General features: G+C 39.5%; 1 protein-coding gene across 3 annotated transcripts in view; it reads left to right on the top strand.

The window, feature by feature from the left end:
- The window catches only part of LOC307117742 (protein sel-1 homolog 3), a 32,816-nt gene extending 13,189 nt beyond the window's left edge, over window positions 1–19,627 (top strand). The window contains exons 8-22 of one of the 3 annotated variants that reach the window (XM_079802783.1): window positions 812–949; window positions 1,030–1,253; window positions 3,314–3,493; window positions 4,463–4,585; window positions 8,287–8,427; window positions 8,620–8,682; window positions 8,764–8,940; window positions 10,474–10,601; window positions 10,817–10,900; window positions 12,988–13,069; window positions 13,161–13,236; window positions 15,056–15,150; window positions 15,941–16,068; window positions 17,263–17,438; window positions 19,232–19,627. In XM_079802783.1, the coding sequence (XP_079658909.1) occupies window positions 812–949; window positions 1,030–1,253; window positions 3,314–3,493; window positions 4,463–4,585; window positions 8,287–8,427; window positions 8,620–8,682; window positions 8,764–8,940; window positions 10,474–10,601; window positions 10,817–10,900; window positions 12,988–13,069; window positions 13,161–13,236; window positions 15,056–15,150; window positions 15,941–16,068; window positions 17,263–17,438; window positions 19,232–19,473 (2,057 nt within the window). In that variant the 3' untranslated portion in view covers window positions 19,474–19,627. Of the gene's footprint in view, window positions 1–811; window positions 950–1,029; window positions 1,254–3,313; window positions 3,494–4,462; window positions 4,586–8,286; window positions 8,428–8,586; window positions 8,683–8,763; window positions 8,941–10,473; window positions 10,602–10,816; window positions 10,901–12,987; window positions 13,070–13,160; window positions 13,237–15,055; window positions 15,151–15,940; window positions 16,069–17,262; window positions 17,439–19,231 lie in introns of all 3 variants that reach the window. The other 2 variants (XM_079802782.1, XM_079802781.1) reach the window with 2 other exon arrangements.
- The last annotated feature ends 287 nt before the right edge of the window (window positions 19,628–19,914 follow it).

Genomic DNA, 19,914 nt, shown 5'->3' with positions numbered 1-19,914 from the left:
CGACTGGATATAGCGTGTCAGATGTCCATTAGCAGCTCGAAGATTCACAAATTCCTGTAGTGTCCCACTTTGACAAGCGATCCTGGCTCTGAGCTGATTGTAAACAGATTACAATCCATGTTGAAAAGGTTCTGTATTGTCAAAGACAATCCAAGTCAAACAATCCAAGAGACGTAATCAAAGTCCAGGCAAGGTTTAAAACACAGCAGGGCAGGCCGACAGCAAACAAAATTCAAACGATCGAGAAAAAGGTAAATCCAACAAACAAGCAAAGGGGTCAAAACACTAGCATCAGACAATGGGAAGGAAAACGCTTGGTAAGGTAGATAAACTGGCAATACTTTGCAATGTGTTTTTCTTCTTCTTGTTTATTTTCTTTTTGGCAAACCAGCTTTAGGCTCATAACCGCCACCAACTGAACTGGAGTGCGGAAGGACTACTCTTACTAAATTAGAAGAACAGAAAAACAAACAAACAAAAAAATTATTATACTATTTTCTCAAATATTATCTTGTTTTTGCAGTGTGTCCAGTGAAGCACATGGCTTATAAAGCTACAAACAGGAAGTGACATTAAAACTCAATTGACGGCTCCCTCTGGTGGAGGGATGAACAGCCATTTCAAACTTGCTATATCATGATCAGTCATGTGATATTCAAGTTGGTATCAATGACTTTAAAAGCACTCAACACCAGTTTGAATGAAATTAAGAGTTTGGGTTCTTCAAAAGTGAACAGCAGATGACCAAATGATAACACATTTTTCTTTTTGGGTGAAAAGTTTCAAAAGACTTTGTGTTTTTGGTTATCAGATGTTTGTGAGTCTTATTATGGAGACCTTAAGAGGAAGTTTGGTCTTAAGGAATGCACACAAACTTGGTCGTGGGACCAGCAAAGAAGATTCAACATGGCCCTGAGGCTTATAGAAGACGACCAAGACTTCATAACAGGTAGCAGGGGTTCAACACTGTACTTTGTAATGTGAACTCCCTATGGTTCTTGGTAGAGAGTCTCTTTGTCTGTTCTTCAGGTCTGGAGAGCAGTGGCAGACATTTGCTGCATCTAAGCCAAGTGATTTTCCAGGATGCGGTGAAGACAATAAGAAAACTGGAGGAATCTGACGGCAACCTGGATCTCATGTCAACTCTCATTGAGCAGCTCCAGGTGTCGTCCTGCTGGGGTCACCATCGCTCCTCTCTCCTGCTCGCTACCCTGCATCTGGCTGGTCTGGGCGTCCCTGTGGACCTGGAGCAGGTGGGAATGAGAACACCTGAGCATTATAAAAGAGCAATGCTATGGAAATGTAATTCATCTTAAAGTAGGGGTAAAACGACTTCATCTATGTGATTAAAGTCGAGTCGACTAGTCGCTGATGAACCTCGAGCTTAGACTTGAACTTGGATTGTCTTGTGCACAGCTCTGGTAAATGACACAGCGCTGCCCACAAGGCTTTTGCGCCTACATAACAGCTTTTTTTTTTTAATCAGGGGTTGTTATATTTTTCTCTTTGGGTCGTTATATTTCTTGTATATATATGAAACCTGAAAGGGTTCTGTCAGGCGCTTCATATATAGAACCTTTAATGCTGCGTTCACACCAAACGTGAATAGAGTGTCAAAATCGCGTCTACCGCGTCTAGTTTCACACGCAAACATTTTGAATGCATTCGCGCGTCCGCGGCGAATTGGACGCGCGTAGAAATCGAGCGCTGGAAGCGAAATTGATGCGCGTTCAAGGCACTTCAGGAGAAATATGCCATAAAACACAACTCTGCCTCTTTTCATTTTCATTAAAAATATATATTAAGCATTAATAGCCACACAAATGTGGTCCAGGCAACTCCTACATTATCTTCACTGCATGTGTATTTAAATATCCTTTAAAAATAAATTTATGAAACCTCTCTTTGCCCTCAGTCAAAACGTTTTGGCAGACAACAAATTATAGATTCATGAGAGCAAAGCTCGGCCGTTAGATCCACACAAGACAAACCACTACAGGACATCAGAGCCAGCGGCAAACGTCAGAAGGACTAGCCGAGGAAAGGCTGCTCTCGCCGGGTTAATGAGCGCTGAGCGTTGATCGCCTGGATGTCACAACTCCAAAAACACAAGATTATTTTTTTAAATAAGCGGTCTCTTTATAAATAAACCACAGATTTGAGCTTTAAACAACCACATTCTCACCTGAAAAATTCTTAAAACTACACTTTGTGACACAATAGTAGTATTTTTAAATTATGCAGGGTTTCTCATCACGTCACTTTACCACGTGACAGCAGCAAGCAGGCTCCTGATTGGTTAATGCGGCGCGAATTGACGGCAAAGTTCAAATTTTTTAACTCTCCGTAAGACGCGAATTCGCTTCAAACGCGTGAATGCACAAAAGCACCACTCGCGTGTAACGCGCGTATCGCGCAAGACGCTCAATTCGCGTCATTTGCGCGAACTGAACCCGCGAATGAGGCGGATTCGCGTCCTTCGCGCCGCGCGAAACACGCCTTCTGCTCCGCGGGACCTCCAGACGCGCGTCAGCGCGCCTTTCCATTGACTTAACATTGAAATCACTCGCGCCAGACGCTCTATTCGCGTTTGGTGTGAATGCAGCATAAGGTGTTCCCATCATGGGATAATGCTGCGTTGACGCCTATTTACATAATTACCGTACTTAAAGCTCCATACGCTGTCTAATCGCTCTCGCAGTACTTTAATGTCAAACACAGATCGTTCTGCACAGCGCCACTTCAAGTCGAACACACCTTAAATCTGCAGTGCTCAGGTGGTACAAGTCTTAGCTCTCCGAAAATTACGAGTTTACACATAATTACAAGTTCTACAAGCAAATGAAGGCTTTTTACAGTTCAGAGTCATTACAGTAATTACGACATGGCGTGAGTGCGACATCATTTTATGGATTTAGTTTAAAAAAAAAACTTAATAAATTGTTTATTTAGGTAACATTTTATGAATTAAACAGCATGTACACGGCTCTGGGGGTTAATAAAGGCCTTCTGAAGGGAATCGATGGGTTTGTGTCAGACAAATATTTAACATGTTATACGGTAAAATATCTAGCTTCCGACAGACCGCATTCAACTTATGAAAACAGTCAGTACAGCCTTCTTCTTCATTTTATGTTGATTAATGTAGTAATTTGATAAAAAGCTACAAAACAAAAGCGGCAAGGGCACTGGATACAAATTTTGTTTGGTACAGCAATATTGTGTTAAAGTTTGATGTTCAATGTTCAATTTATTTATAAAGCACATACTAATACAACCAAAGTTGAAATATTGATGGTGATCTCTTTCTCAGGGTCATGTTTATAGTTTGATAGGCGGGGTCTCTGATGACCGACTCGCTCTGATGCATTTGGGATACAAGCACATGGAGGGACTTGACGGTTTCCCCAAAGACCAGAATACAGCGTATGGCTACTACGCCAACATTGGCAAACAGACCAGCATTGACCACGTTAAATTACAAGACTCTGGGGTGAGTTACACATTTATATACAGAGATTAGTAATGCATACATATTCTCAATTGACTTTACACGTATAGTACATTAGTTATATTCTATGTTATTATATAGACTATCATTTAATAAAAGCATTATTTATTTCAGAAGAATTAATGTAAACTAGTCCTGACTTTTCGATTCATTAAATGATTTGATGATTCATTAATCAGATTAACTGCAAAAGTACAGATGATGACTTGCATACACCTCTTTTCAACGCCAAAATTAAAATAGATTTTGATATTTTGAAATGTCCTGGGATGTAATGAGGGAAAATGTCTCATTATGTTGTTTGGCATATGCTTTTAATAAAATGTCAAGCTCAGTAGGTCTCTTAAAAATGGCACATAATTTTAAGAAAACTTAGTAGTAGTTACTACTTTTGAAATAAAAATATGAAATAAATCTGTTGAACAATTTATATGTATAAAAATATATATATAATTATGTATATCAAATTTTAAACTATATACAAATCATTACAAAGATTACATTTCTAACAAAACAATGAGTGTTATTTAGTGAAAAATACAAAGATAATAATTCCATCAACTCTGTTTATTAAACATGCCTGTCTAAATGACAGACTAACTTTAATAATGCCTGTCTGACACAACAGAACCTGAGGGAATTAAATTTGCAAACGCTCATTTGCTAATAAAATGGTGCCTTAGTAGCAGGTGCATCTCTTGTTTATCAGCGAGCACAGTCAAATATTTAGAAAAATTACACAGCTTAAGTTTGTTAAGCTTAAGCTTTTTCTTTAGTAAACAGTAAAGACACATCCTGACTCACTGTCTGTCTGAAAATCTTGTGTCATCAGGTGAACCACTGCTTTGTACAGTGTTTTGTGGGCGTGGATTTGCATGTTAACACAAACCGGTTTGACGTGAAATAATATTGTCTGAATGGAAATGATATTGTCTGTGTTTTTCTCTACAGCAAACTCCCACAGAACATGTTCATTTGAACAATGACGACGAGCTCCATACCCAAACGGGTGAACAGGGCGACGTTGTGCAGTATTTGAAACACCAGGCCAACAGAGGAGACGTAGAATCTCAGGTCTCCACTTTTTTTCTTCTCCGTTTCTCAGTATCTCTCTTTGCCTTTAGGTATATCTCAAGTTAAACATTTAACTATTGACTTTAGTTCTTGTAATTTAGAACATCAGGATGTGCTGAACATCTGGAGGCAGATTTATTATACATCAGGCCCGGCGACACGAGGAGGCAAACGGGGGTTCAGATCTGATTTGTGCCCCCTAAGTGTCAATTTTCCCCTCCATCCCCAAAACGCGATTGATTTGAATGCGTATGATCACGCCGGTGTGATTCGAATGTTCAGTGTGTCACTGATAAATTCAAACATGTGTTTTTTGACGCTTTGGTTGGCGCTGAGCCAGAGACGGATGCATTCAGTGCTTTTCATATATCACAGCTATTCAGTGTTTTCAACCACATAATATTTAGGTTTCAACCATTCTATAATAGGCTACAAAAGATTCAACCTGGCGCTCAGGTGGAGTTAAATAGTCCGTAATAGGTGCTCTTGGGGTAGGGAAAAATCCAATGACACAACAAAGGCAGGTCCCAGGCACTCTGTCAAACGTAAAAAGAGGAGAAGGAATAAATTAAAAAGCCTTTATTTGGTATGGCTTAAGTCATCTTTTAAAAAGCTACAAGAGCCAACATGTTTCGACCAACAAATGGTCTTCTTCAGGGCAAAGCGAAGCTTTTAAAAGATGACTTAAGCCATACCAAATAAAGGCTTTTTAATGTATTCCTTCTCCTCTTTTTACGTCTGACTGAGTGCCTGGGACCTGCCTTTGTTGTGTCATTCTATAATAGGTTTCAGACATTTAAATGAAGTACTATAAAAAATTGTTTGTTAAATACAATTTCCGTACACTGATGTCTATGGAAGCTGTAATAATAATCTTTTCAATTAGGCAAAAATTTGTTCAAGTGAGATACACATTGTGTAGGAGACTATAAAGTTCACCAGACACTTCCAACAAATCCAACGGATACGTTTCTCTGAATTGTGGTGCAAACTAACTTGGCAGCACTCATCATGCGTTAAAGATCAACTAACATGATCATTATAAAGGTGTAGCTTCCACGTACACTATATTGCCAAAAGTTTTGGGATGCCTGCCTTTACATGCACATGAACTGCAATGGCATCCCATTCTTAATCCGTAGGGTTTAATATGGAGTTGGCCCACCCTTTGCAGCTATAACAGCTTCAACTCTTCTGGGAAGGCTTTCCTCAAGGTTTAGGAGTGTGTTTATGGGAATATTTGACCATTCTTCTAGAAGCTCATTTGTGAGGTCAGGCACTGATGTTGGATGAGAAGGCCTGGCTCTCAGTCTCCGCTCTAATTCATCCCAAAGGTGTTCAATCGGGTTGAGGTCAGGACTCAAGTTCCTCCACACCAAACTCGCTCATCCATGTCTTTATGGACCGACGCTTTGTGCACTGGAGAGCAGTCATGTTGGGACAGGAAGGGGCCGTCCCGGAACTGATCCCACAATGTTGGGAGCATGAAACTGTCCAAAATGTCTTGGTATGCTGAATCATTAAGAGTTCCTTTCACTGGAACCAAGGGGCCAAGCCCAACCCCTGAAAAACAACCCCACACCATAATCCCCCCTCAACCAAACATTACACTTGACACAATGCAGTCAGGCGAGTCCCGTTCTCCTGGCAACCACCAAACCCAGACTCGTCCATGGGATTGCCAGACAGAGAAGCGTGATTGGTCACTCCAGAGAACACGTCTCCACTGCTCTAGAGTCCAGTGGCGGCGCGCTTTACCCCACTGCAACCTATCACGGTACCACACTTGAGTTCACTGAGCTCCTGAGAGCGACCCATTCTTTCACAAATGTGTGTAGAAGCGTCTGAATGCCTAGTGCTTGATTTATACACCTGTGGCCATGGAAGAGATTAGAACACCTGAATCCAATGATTTGGAGGGGTGTCCCAATACTTTTGGCAATATAGTGTATTTGACAGAATTAATTCATTCCAATTGATGAATCCGAAAGTAGTGTTTACATGAATGCTAAATAAAGTGATTGGGTTGATGTGCGCATTTATGTCACAAGCTTCTGATCAGATTTCATCTTTTGACATGCGCTCACTGCACGAATATACAGAGTTTCCCACTGTTGTTGCACACTTACCATCCTCCTTTTGTTTTAGAAAGTAGACTTAATATTTTTCTATTTCGGGTCCTAATTAGGTGACGACGAGCACATGAACGGTTATGCCATACTACATATATTTATCAAACAGTAAAAATGCCCATTCCCATGCCCAAAACCAGTCATCTGTGGATGAGAGTCCGAAACAAGAGAGTCCGTTTTCCTGCACCACTTCACAGACTAGGGCCCTATCATACACCCGGCGCAACACAAGTGGTTTTTGCTAGTTTCCGCCTGATGCAGTTATCATTTTCACGTCCAGCACCACGTTTAAATCTGTTCGCCCATGGGCTTGCTGGTCTGAAAACGAGGTGTGTTCAGGCTCATTGTTTGCGCGTTGCTATTTTGAGGAACTGAAAACGACTGCACCATTGACCAGCAAAAACCTGCTCTAAAGTCAATAGTCTGTAGTTTGTCAGACGCAGTATTTTTGTGTTACTTAAAGGGCGTTAGTAATATGCACATATAGGTGGGTACACAACGTGCGTACACTCTGCTTATTACACACACAGGGATGCGCAGCAGCACATACACATGCCAAATATTACAAATAAAAGGATTCCTCTCTGGAGAAGTCTTTCCGCTCGCAAATCCCGTCATGTAAATAGCGAATCTGACATGGTGCGAGCGCAACTAGCTTTTAAAGGGAATGGGAGATGAGACTCTGATTGGTTTATTGCACGTTATGCCCAAAACACACCCATGACTCATTAAGAGACTAGGGACAACCCTTTTAGACCATGTGCCTGGGTCGCAGACCGTTTTTTCCATCGTTAAACTAGCAAAAGGAGATTCGGACACACCCTAAGTGCACCTGCACTATGCATTTGTTAAAATAGGGCCCGATGAGTATAAAGAGAATTCCAGAATGACAGGACACTCATTTATGACACTTTATTCAACAGGGAGAGGTTCGAAGAACAGCTCGTTCCACGTGTCATACGTCATTACGCTATTTTTACGTCATTGCACATTGGCAGTACTCGCCAGTTTCGGTTTTCGGTGTGTATATGTCATATCATTCGGATTAGAAAAGGTTTAAACAACCCGAATGAAATATAATGCATTTGGCCAATTTATTCTGATTGACGTGGTTATTTTTATTCTGACTGTGCTACTAGTCCGATTACAATCAGATTATTAGGGTCCATGTAAACACAGCTGTTGTTATTCCACAAGACACGTGCAGTTTTGTGTCTTAACCGCTAGAGCGCAAAAAGTTACATACTGCAGCTTTAAGGAATGAATACATACATAAATAAATGTTTTTTTTTACTAAATAAAAGAGTTTTTCACGGACTTTATGAAGCCATTTTGTGTTTTTGTTTGTAATAATACTAAACAAAATTAATCTAAAATATAACACAATGAAAAGCTAATGTTTATGCTGATAGTTTGTCATTTAAAAAGCCTTATCAAAACCACAGATGACAAAGATAACAAACCAGGGTTTTACCTGGGTTTAATATTACCGATAATTGTCTGCAGAGGGACAATTCATTTGAGATTCTCAGCTGTTGTAAAAGCGTTGTGGGCTGGTGTTTCTTGTAGAAATCTTTGGCCAGGATGCTTCTCTGGGGCAGTAATGGGGTGGAGAAAGACATTCAAACAGCGGTCATGTGGTACGCCAGGAGCGCCCTGCAGATGGTCGATCCCACAGCCATGTACGACTACGCCATTCTCCTCCTGAAGGTAGTCCACGGGTTACATGGAAATCTCTTAAGCCATATGTTTTCAAGCATTTGCATTGTAAAGGCACATACATGCTTGAATTGTATAAATAGAAACTCCTGACACAAGATTAGGAAAATGTATGTAAAAGGGTGTGTATATATCTGTATATTCTTTCAGAATGTCTCATCAGTAGTGTTTGTGCTTGAACAGGGCACAGGAGTGAAGAAGAACCGAACGCTTGGCCTTGAGCTTCTGGAGAAAGCTGCTGACATGGTGAGTGCACGTTACAGAGCACATGTGGGTGTGTGTAGAAGTGTTGTGATTACTGTAATGGGCCATATGTGTTCTTCTCAGGGTTCTGTAGATGCTCTGAATGGACTTGGATGGTACTACAGTACCATAGTAAAGAATGCAACAAAGGCCTTTCAATATTTTGAGTTGGCGGCTCAGAACGGCAGTCGTGATGGGCTCTTCAATGTGGGAGTCTTCCAGTTAAACGGGGCCAGTCCTGGCAAACCAGACAGGAATGAGGTCAGAGGCTACACATTTAACCCTCAATGGATAGTTTAAAGTGGGAAAAACCCTCATGATGTCCTCATGAGAACACAAGGAACTTGCTGTCAAGTTTACAAAAAATACAAATAGATAGATAGATAGATAGATAGATAGATAGATAGATAGATAGATAGATAGATAGATAGATAGATAGATAGATAGATAGATAGACAGACAGACAGACAGACAGACAGACAGACAGACAGACAGACAGACAGACAGACAGACAGACAGGCAGATAGATAGACAGAGAGATAGGCAGACAGACATATAGACAGAAAGATGGGCAGACAGACCGATAGATAGATAGATAGACAGATGGGCAGATAGAAAGACAGATGGGCAGACAGACAGACAGGAAGATAGATAGACTGGCAGATAGATAGACAGATGAGCAGATCGACATACAGATAGATAGACAGACAGATGGGCAGATAGACAGACAAATGGGCAGATAGATGGGCAGACAGACATACAGATAGATAGACAGACACATGGGCAGATAGATGGGCAGACAGACAGATAGACATACAGATAGATAGACAGACAGACAGATGGGCAGACAGACAGGCAGATAGATAAACAAATGAGCAGATAGACATACAGATAGATAGACAGATAGATGGGCAGACAGACAGACATACAGATGGATAGATAGATAGACAGATGGGCAGACAGACAGACAGACAGGCAGATAGATAGATAGACAGATGAGCAGATAGATAGACAGAGAGATAGGCAGACAGACATACAGATAGATAGACAGACACATGGGCAGATAGATAGACAGACAGACAGATGGGCAGACAGACAGATATACATACAGATAGATAGACAGACAGACAGATGGGCAGACAGACAGACAGGCAGATAGATAGACAGATGAGCAGACAGACAGATAGATAGACAGACAGACATATGGGCAGACAGACAGATAGACATACAGATAGATAGACAGACAGACAGATGGGCAGACAGACAGACAGGCAGATAGATAGACAGATGAGCAGACAGACAGATAGATAGACAGACAGACATATGGGCAGACAGACAGATAGACATACAGATAGATAGACAGACAGACAGATGGGCAGACAGACAGACAGGCAGATAGATAGACAGATGAGCAGACAGACAGATAGACAGACAGACATATGGGCAGACAGACAGATAGACATACAGATAGATAGACAGACAGATGGGCAGACAGACAGACAGATGGGCAGACAGACAGACATACAGATAGATAGACAGACAGATGGGCAGACAGATAGATGGTGAGCGAGGGTGAGCAATTAATGACAGAAATTAAATTTTTGGGTGAACTAACCCTTTAATGCATTATGTTCAGTTATTAAACTATAAAACCAGTGGCACTGAGATCAAGCCTGGCATCAAGAGTCATGAGTTTTAATTCTCTCATGCTTTCTTCTGTCATGAAAACGTTATACTGATAAAAATGTGTTTATGCCATAAGTTTACGGTGTGTTGATCTCAATGCTTTTCCAGACTGCTGCGTTCCACTACTTTTGGCGTGCGGCTGAGTTGGGTCATGTGGACGGCGCTGTGGAGTCGGCCTCTTTTCTCTCCACTGGAACTGTGCAAGGAGTGGCAAGAGATCAGGGCAAAGCTGTGCTGTATGTCAGACTCATCTTCTCATCTGTCACTTCGATTACTACAGCGGCCATCACACATGGATGATCATTTACTGGAAAAACATTGACACAGATTTGATAAAACCTCTTTATAAACGCAAATGCTGTCATGTTAATCTGATGGATAGATCAGTATTTAGCAGCAAGTTTTGTCTTTTAATGTGTTTCTCACTTTTATTGGGTTCCTGTTTCTTCAGGCTGTTGAAGCAGGTCAGTGAGACCAATGGCCACCTGGGCTTCATGGTTAAAGAAGCTCTTCAAACTTATCAAAGAGGATCATGGTAAGAGATCCATCCCTTCATCCATCCACCCCTTCATTCAGCCATACATTGAAGTGCCCCTATTATGCTATTTTAAAGGCTCCTAATTTTTTGGGGGGGGTCTCCAACTACAGGTTTACACGCATCAAAGGTAAAAAACACTTGATTTGCTCATAATATACATTGCACATCACCACATTTTTCAATGATTCTCAAACGACTCTCAAAGAATAATTCTCAAAGCATAATAGGGGCACTTTAATCCTTCATCCATCCATCCATCCATCCTTCATTCATTTATCCATATCTTTATCCATCCTTCCATCCACCAATAACTTTATCCACCCATCCATCATTCCATCATCCATACTTTTATTCATACCTTTATCCACCCATCCCTTCATTCATCCATCTTTATCATCCTTCCATCCATCCTTTCATCCATCCATCCCTTTATCCATCCTTCCATTCCTTTATCCATTCATCATTCCATCCATCCCTTCATCCATCCATCCATCCCTTTATCATACATACCTTTATCCATCTCTCACAGACGGGATCCGACAAGCACCGAACAGGACAGGGAGATTATATAAGGGAACTAATGAGGGAGAACGCAAACAGAGAGAACAGGAACAGGTGTAGATGGTCAAAGAATCAGAAACCCACGATGAGGGCAAATGAACAGAACAAAACATGACATAACTAAATGCAAACACAACAAAAGTCCATGAGTGTTACACATAGAGTGAAAGCTTTTCATTTGCATGTTTTTATTTACACATTCAAGTGATTTTAAACAGTTCCAGCGCAAGAAGCAGCAAAAAAAAAGTCAGTTGTGTCTTAAGTGAACGTAAACAGTTGAGAACGAAATCGGATGTGTATCATTATATTGGATCCATGCATTCGGTCTTAAAGGGTTAGTTCACCCAAAAATTTAAATTCTGTCATTAATTACTTACCCTCATGTCGTTGGACACCCGTCAGACCTCCGTTCATCTTCAGAACACAAATGAAGATATTTTAGTGTAAATCTGATGGCTCTGAAAGGCCTCCATTGACACAATGCACGGTTCACTCTCAAGACCCATAAAAGGTACTAAAGACGTCGTTACAAAGTCCATCTCACTACAGTGGTTCTACAATAACTTTATGAATCGGCGAGAATAGTTTTTGTGCGCAACAAAAATAACGACTTATATAGTGATGACCGATTTCAAAATAATGCATCATGAAGCTTCAAAGCGTTATGAATCAGTGAGTCGAATCATGATTCGGATCGTGTGTCAAACCGCCAAACTGCTGAAATTACGTGACTTTGGCGATTCAAACTGCTGAATCGACTCACTGATTCATAACGCTTCGAAGCTTCATGATGCCTTGTTTTGAAATAGGTCATCATGATAAAAGTCGTTATTTAGGATTTTTTTGCGCACAAAAACTATTCTCGTCACTTTATAAAGTTATTGTAGAACGACTGTAGTGAGATGGACTTTGTAACGACGTCTTTAGTGCCTTTTAAGGGTCTTGAGAGTGAACCGTGCCATTGTGCCAATGGAGGACTTTCAGAGCCATCAGATTTCAACTAAAATATCTTCATTTCTGTTCTGAAGATGAACGAAGGTCTTACGGGTGTCCAACGACATGAGGGTAAGTAATTAATGACAGAATTTTCATTTTTGGGTGAACTAACCCTTTAAAGGTGCAGGGTGTAATATTGACAGCTAGTGGTTGAAATGGGTACTGCAGTCTAAATTCTAAATATTGGAGAGGGTTGTTTCCCCCGCCCCCTCACTGGTTGACAAATTACTGTAACAACGGAAAGCGACGAGAGTTACACTGCAAGTTGATCAGCTAATGTATCTGCGTTTTAATATGCCTCTTGGCATAGAGCTTTTTAGATGAATGCTGAGGCTTTTTAGTTCAGGTGGAATCTGCGATCTCTGACCCAGTTTGCTTGCTGGCTTCCATGGCTGAAATAAGCTGTGTTGTTGGCAACTTGGGCTGCAGTAGTTCCCAAATCTTTTGGGAATGACTTTCAGAAGAAAGAAAGTCATACTTGTTTGAAATGACATAAAGTCTGTGTGGATATGTGTTGTCTGTTCAAGGGATGAAGCGTTGGTGAAATATGCCATGCTAGCAGAAACTGGTCTCGGTGTGGCACAGCACAACGCCGCCCATCTATGTGAGGTGAACACCTTTAATACGGCTCCTAATCAGCCAGTCCAACCGTTTTTTAAAAAGAATTTCTATATCATTCACCTAATGTACATGTTTCTAGGTGTTAGGCCACAGTTCTGCCTGTCAATGGAGGTATCACAACTACTCTACCTACAATCACATCCCTCAGGAAGCTGGTGAGCCCTGGAAATACAGCAGTGACAACTATAACACACCACTACATCTGTTTAGAAGAATCAGGGCTGGTTCACACAGAACACGTTTTGCTTTGAGTGGAATGTGGCAGTGTTCATTTCGTTGACGAATAATTTTCGTCATCATTTTCGTCAACCATTTTTCACTGACGAAAACGAGATGATAAGTAAATAAAAACTAGTGTTGGATGACAAAAACTATGACGAAAATCAACTGTCATTTTCGTCAATAATTAAAAAACGAGACGAAAATATTAGGGAGGGACGATTAGGGAAGAGATCCAGTCAGAACTGATGTCCTGTGTCACAGATGCGCACATTTGATTTGAACTGATCTAACCGATGGAGAACACGGCGCTGTTGAGCTTCTACAGGTTCATCTCCAATCCAGCGCTCCAGAGCGGCTCACAATCAATCAATAACACATTTATGCCAGGCAATTGTTTATGAACTAACGCTTATGAGTAATGACAATGTTTACTTTACCATGTTTATATAGTAATATGTTTTAGACGGTTGTAACAACGCATATTTTATCTCCTGAACTTGAATGAGCTCCTGCAACTGTAAGGCACAGACATTTCAAAATAAGAGTCCCGGTGTATTTCGAGCTTCTTTGTAATTAAAAGTCACGCATTATATATTCGTTTTTGCTTACACAATAAACTGTATTTAATTTAATTCCCGTTTAATTCATAGTCAGGAGGAAAGACCAGTATTTGACACATATTCAATAAAGTATCAGTGTTATAATAGTTAACTAAAACCTTTAAAAAAAAATCTTCATTACTTGAAATTAAATAAATGTTAACTGAAATTAAAAAACAAAAAAACTTATTTGAAGCTTTAGCTTAACCTGATATGGCCTACTAACTAAAACAGAAATAAAAAGTTATAAAAACTATATAGATGTTTTTAAAAAACAAACAAAAAAGTGAATTGAGCTCTTTTGTGTATTTTCAGTTCAAGTGACAGTCGGTTATGTAATGCTTAAAAGCTTAATGTATTACAATTGAACTAAACTCATTAGATTTTAGGAGAATAAATGTACTGTAGTTTTAGTCGACTAAAATCTTATGATATTTAGTCGACTAAAACTAGACTTAAACTAAAAACAATTCAGGTGACTAAAATATGACTAAAACTAAATGGCATTTTAGTCAAAAGACTATGAGTAAAACTAAATCAAAATTTGCTGTCAAAATTAACACTGGAATGTGGTAAAACCTGCAAGGTCTTGAGATTCGGCTTCTAAAGAATAAACTTATTTTGAGCTCCACGTCTTTATAACTCATGTCATGCGCGAGACGCTGCAAAAGACGCAAGGTCAAACGCGTCTGTCTTGCGCATGTTTACAATGAAAAATAATGGAAAGGTGGCGCTGCGGAATGGAAAAACGCGTTCTGTGTGAACGGCCCCTAATATGATTTCATAAACACCTTTTTCACATTTTGAACTCATTAATGGAATTTCTACCACATCTCACATCTCATTATTTTTAATTTCATATCTCGCATTTTGTGTATCAAAACCATTCAAAATATTTTATCACACTTTTTGCACGATTTGATAAATTACAGCTTGATTTGAAATGATTCACAATAAAAAATATGATGTCCCCCAGTGATATTTATATATTATTCAATTTTTCTTATATTTGTCTCATATTTCATCTCAAGCAAGCTCATCACTGACAACTGTTGTCAAACCAAGTACACTACATGCTGTCCACCTCCCTGTCTCTATCTCTCTCTCTCTCTCTTTCTGCCTTCACCTGTTACTGTTTCTCTGTCTTCTGCAGGTTTGTTGCGGATGGGAGATTATTACAGTGAACTGGCTGATATGGGGAAGGCAATGCACATGTACAGTACAGCAGCAGTGCATGGCAGTCCTCAGGTACACACACACACACACACACACACACACACACACACAAACATGTTTACCATATCTAAACAGGCAAATACTAGGGCTGGGATATGTACACTGGTAGGGATGCTTTACATTATTTACATATGAGTGACAAATAAACATGGATGAATTGCAAAAACAGAGAAAGTAATAATAAATTAAGCGAAAGAAGAACTTGAGTTGTGATATTTGTTAGGCACAATGTGAAGCCAAATTAATTTTTACTTTTTAATGGTCACTTGTTGTATTAATATAGAATATTATAGGCTATAGTCTTATTACATTACTTTTACTGTACAGCTAAATAAACCCACACACTCCGGATTTTATATTCCCACAGAAATCATTATATATATATATATATATATATATATATATATATGTATAGTGTATAGTGCATATATATATATAGTGCTGTCAAATTGATTAATCGCAATTAATTGCATCCAATCTTTTGTGTTTACATAGTATATGTGTGTATACTGTTTAGAATTATTATGTATATATAAATACACTCACATGCATGTATATATTTAAGAAATATTTTCATTTATATACTGTATATATAATTTATATTATATATAAATATATATATTTTTCTTAAATATATACATGTATGTGTGTATTTATATATACATAATAATTATACACAGAACACACATATATTATATAAACACAAACTTTTATTTTGGATGCGATTAATCACGATTAATCGTTTTACAGCACTATATATAAATCCCAATCACTTGTGTGAGTATTTTGTTTGCATTTTCAGGGACTCTTTAATCTGGCCATGTTAATTGAAGAAGGTTATGAAGTTCCCGACGTCGTTCTAGATCAGATGGGAATTTCAGCCGCACACAATGTGAACCGGAGCGTTGTGGTGGAAAATCTAATATCCAGGTCTGTGTGTTCTAAACTGTCTGTCATTTGCGTGTCAGTTTCATGTTTTTTTTTTTTTGTGAAAGAAAACTCTTCAGCTCTGAAGTTGATTTGAATTTTGCAAAACATGGTGCAAAACAAGTGTATGTATTTGTGCATGCAGTATGGCGTGCATCTGTACATAGTTGTTTAGTTAAAGTTATAGTAGCGTATAGTATATAGGCCACATTTATAAACATCTAAAACCTTCACAAAGGGACTTGATTTAAAGGTAACTTACAGCAAATTTGTAACAAAGCTAATGTTCAAAAATCTGGGCTGTAAGATTTTTATTTATCTTTTTGGACAAAAAAAGTCAATGTGTCAAATGTGACAGTAAAGACATTTGTAACATTATTGAACTTTTTATTTGTCAAAGAATCCTGAAGTTTTTGATCAAATGATTTAGAAGTATGGCACAGTTTTTTGAGTGAAAATAAATATTTCATACTATTATTATTATTATATTGCAAGGTGGGTGTATCTACTGGCATTTTGTTGCATGTTAGGCTACGATATTGTTAGTTAATATTTAGGGCTTCAAAGTTATCGTGTTATCGCATGCCATTATTTAAATATATTTAATGCTTTTGATCATATAATATTCATATCTTTTGTTTTGTTCTTTGTTTCATTTGATGTAAACATATTTCTTTCTTGGAATAGCATGCACTAATAAATCATTCACAATAAGACAAGCAATGTGCACTAAGAAAGTAAAAATGGTAAATTCATGTTGACTTTAAAGGGATAGTTCACCCAAAAGTGAAAATTCTGTCTTCATTTACTCACCCTCAAGTTGTCCCAAACCCGTATGAGTCTGATCTGCTGAACACAAAAAATATATTTTGAAGAATGTTTGTAACAAATCAGAAAGAGCAACCATTGACTACCATAGTAGGGGAAAAAATACTATGGTAGTCAATGGTTGCTCTATCTGCTTTGTTGCAAACATTCTTCAAAATATCTTTTTTTTGTGTGTTCAGCAGAACAAAGAAACTCATACAGGTTTGGGACAACTTGAAGCTGAGTAAAGGATGACAGAATTTTCATTTTTGGTTGAACTATCCCTTTAAGAACAATGAAAGTCGGTGGAAGGGCCTCACGAGTACAAGACCAAACACCTACTTGTGTGCATGAATCTGTTCTCTCCTCATGATACTCTTTCTTCTGTAGATGCATGGAGTTTGAGGAAGGGGACTTGACTCCCTGTTCTTTAGTCCTGTTGAGGATCCAGTTAATCCGAGCGTGGAGAGACTTCACACACAGCTCTGTTCAGCTGCTGCTGGCGTTTGGGATTGCCGCCATATTCAGCGTCTTTGTAATTGCTGTGCTTTTACAAACTCTTCTGGGTAAAACATCCATCACTACTGTTAGAATACAAGAGATAACTGAATAGACACATTTTCCCCCCTGTGGTCAATTTGGTATTTCTTGCATCAAAAAACATTTTCCACCCTCTCACTTTTCCATACAATCACATTATGGGCCCTATTTTAACCATCTGAGCCCATGGTCTGAAGCGCAGGTGCACTTAGGGTGTGTCCGAATCCACTTTTGCTAGTTTAATGATGGGAAAAACAGTCTGCACGTCCGCCGCATGGTCTAAAAGGGTTGTCCCTAGTCTCTTAATGAGTCATGGGTGTGTTTTGGGCGTAACGTGCAATAAACCAATCAGAGTCTCATCTCCCATTCCCTTTAAAAGCCAGTTGTGCTCGCACCATGGCGGATTCACTATTTACATGGCATTTTACATCCTCTCCAGAGAGGAATCTTTTATTTTTAATATTTAAAAATGTTTGTTTGCTGCTGCACGTCCCTGTGTGTGTAATAAGCAGAGTGTATGCACGTTGTGTACCCGCCTATAGGCTCATATTACTAACACACCCTTTAAATAACACAAAAAATACTGGGCTATCGACTTTAGAGCAGGTTTTTGTTGGTCAATGGCGCAGTCATTTTCGGTTCCTCAAACAGCAACGCGTCAACAATGCTCCTGAACACATTTGGTTTTCAGACCAGCACGCCCATGGGAGAACAGATGGGAGTGAGTGTATTTGCTGTTTAAAGGGTTAGTTCACCCAAAAATGAAAATTCTGTTATTAATTACTTACCCTCATGTCGTTCGACACCCGTAAGACCTCCGTTCATCTTCGGAACACAAATGAAGATATTTTAGTTGAAAGCTGATGGCTGAGAAAGGCTTCAGATAGGCCTCCATTGGCATTCAGTACATTTACACTCACAAGACCCATAAAAGGCACTAAAAACGTCGTTACAAAGTCCATCTCACCACAGTGGCTCTACAATAATTTTACGATGCGATGACAATAGTTTTTGTGCGCAAAAAAAATTCAAAATAACGACTTTATTCACCCTCTTCTTGTCTTCCGTGTATGCCTCCACGACGCATGCGCGAGAATATGACGTGGCGCCGGTGTTCGGGAATCCATGAAATGCACACTTTAGCCCCATTTTGAGAACTGCACCGAGACCTAAAGCACGATCAATGTAGAATTCAACAGCTTAGACACGCGCGTCTTCCATTGCTTGTTAATAAATCGCTTCTGGGTCATGTGTCCGAACGCCGGATCTGCGTCATATTCTCGCGCATGCGTCGTGGAGGCACACACGGAAGACAATAACAAGTTGGATAAAGGCGTTATTTTGATTTTTTTTTTGCACACAAAAACTATTGTCGTCGCATCGTAAAATTATTGTAGAGCCACTGTGGTGAGATGGACTTTGTAACGACGTTTTTAGTGCCTTTTATGGGTCTTGGGAGTGTAAATGTACTGAATGCCAATGGAGGCCTGTCTGAAGCCTTTCTCAGCCATCAGCTTTCAACTAAAATATCTTCATTTGTGTTCCGAAGATGAACGGAGGTCTTATGGGTGTCAAACGACATGAGGGTGAGTAATTAATGACATCATTTTCATTTTTGGGTGAACTAACCCTTTAAACAACATGTCGCTGGATGTGAAAATGTTAACCACGTCGGAATAAAAAACACGTGTGACGCACTTGCCGTCACATTGCGCCGGGTGTATGATAGGGCCCATTGTGACCATGTCGGTCAAGCTCCAAAAATAAAGTACAATAAAAGTATCATAAAATAAACATTTACATTTGTACACTTTTACAGCATTTTACTCTACGGCTTACCTGTCAACCAACCAATCATCAGAGAGACACAATGCACCAGCAGTGGGCGCGCAAGAAATCAGGGACAGTCCACTGGAGACCAGCACACATCAGCAGCAAAGTTACCGGCCTACAGCGGCCCACAGCAGCCTTTCACTGCAGGAGACATCGGATTTACTCATCACAGTGACTGGAGTGTGTGTGTGTGTCATCTTTACAATGTTCATTTCCCATCTGCTTTGAACACTCACCCTTTACTTCAGGAACTGAAGCAGTATAGATCTACTGAATTCGCTCTGGATGAAGGCCTCTGTTGTTTGCGCTCAGAATTGTCTATTTTTTAGGTGAAATTATGTTTCAATAATAGAATGCAAATAAATGTCACATGATACCTCAGACTGGTCTCTTCCTGTGGGATTTCTTTCATTCAAACAGCTACACCGCACTTGACAGCAACATGTATTTTTAGAGTTCACAATACACACAAGCAGAGCTTTGTAAAATGCCCTATGCACATTTACCAAGAGAATCTTTAAAGGGTTAGTTCCCCCAAAAATAAAAATTGTCAGAATGTACTCACCTTCATGTTGTTCCTAACCCGTAAGACTTTCAATCATCTTCGGAACAAAGATGAAGATATTTTTAATGAAATCTGAGATTTTGTCCCTCCATTACCAGTCCACG

The sequence above is a fragment of the Gobio gobio genome (assembly GCF_949357685.1).
Source record: "Gobio gobio genome assembly, chromosome: 21".
NCBI lineage: Eukaryota > Metazoa > Chordata > Actinopteri > Cypriniformes > Gobionidae > Gobio > Gobio gobio.
This window is presented reverse-complemented; position numbering and strand designations above follow the sequence as displayed.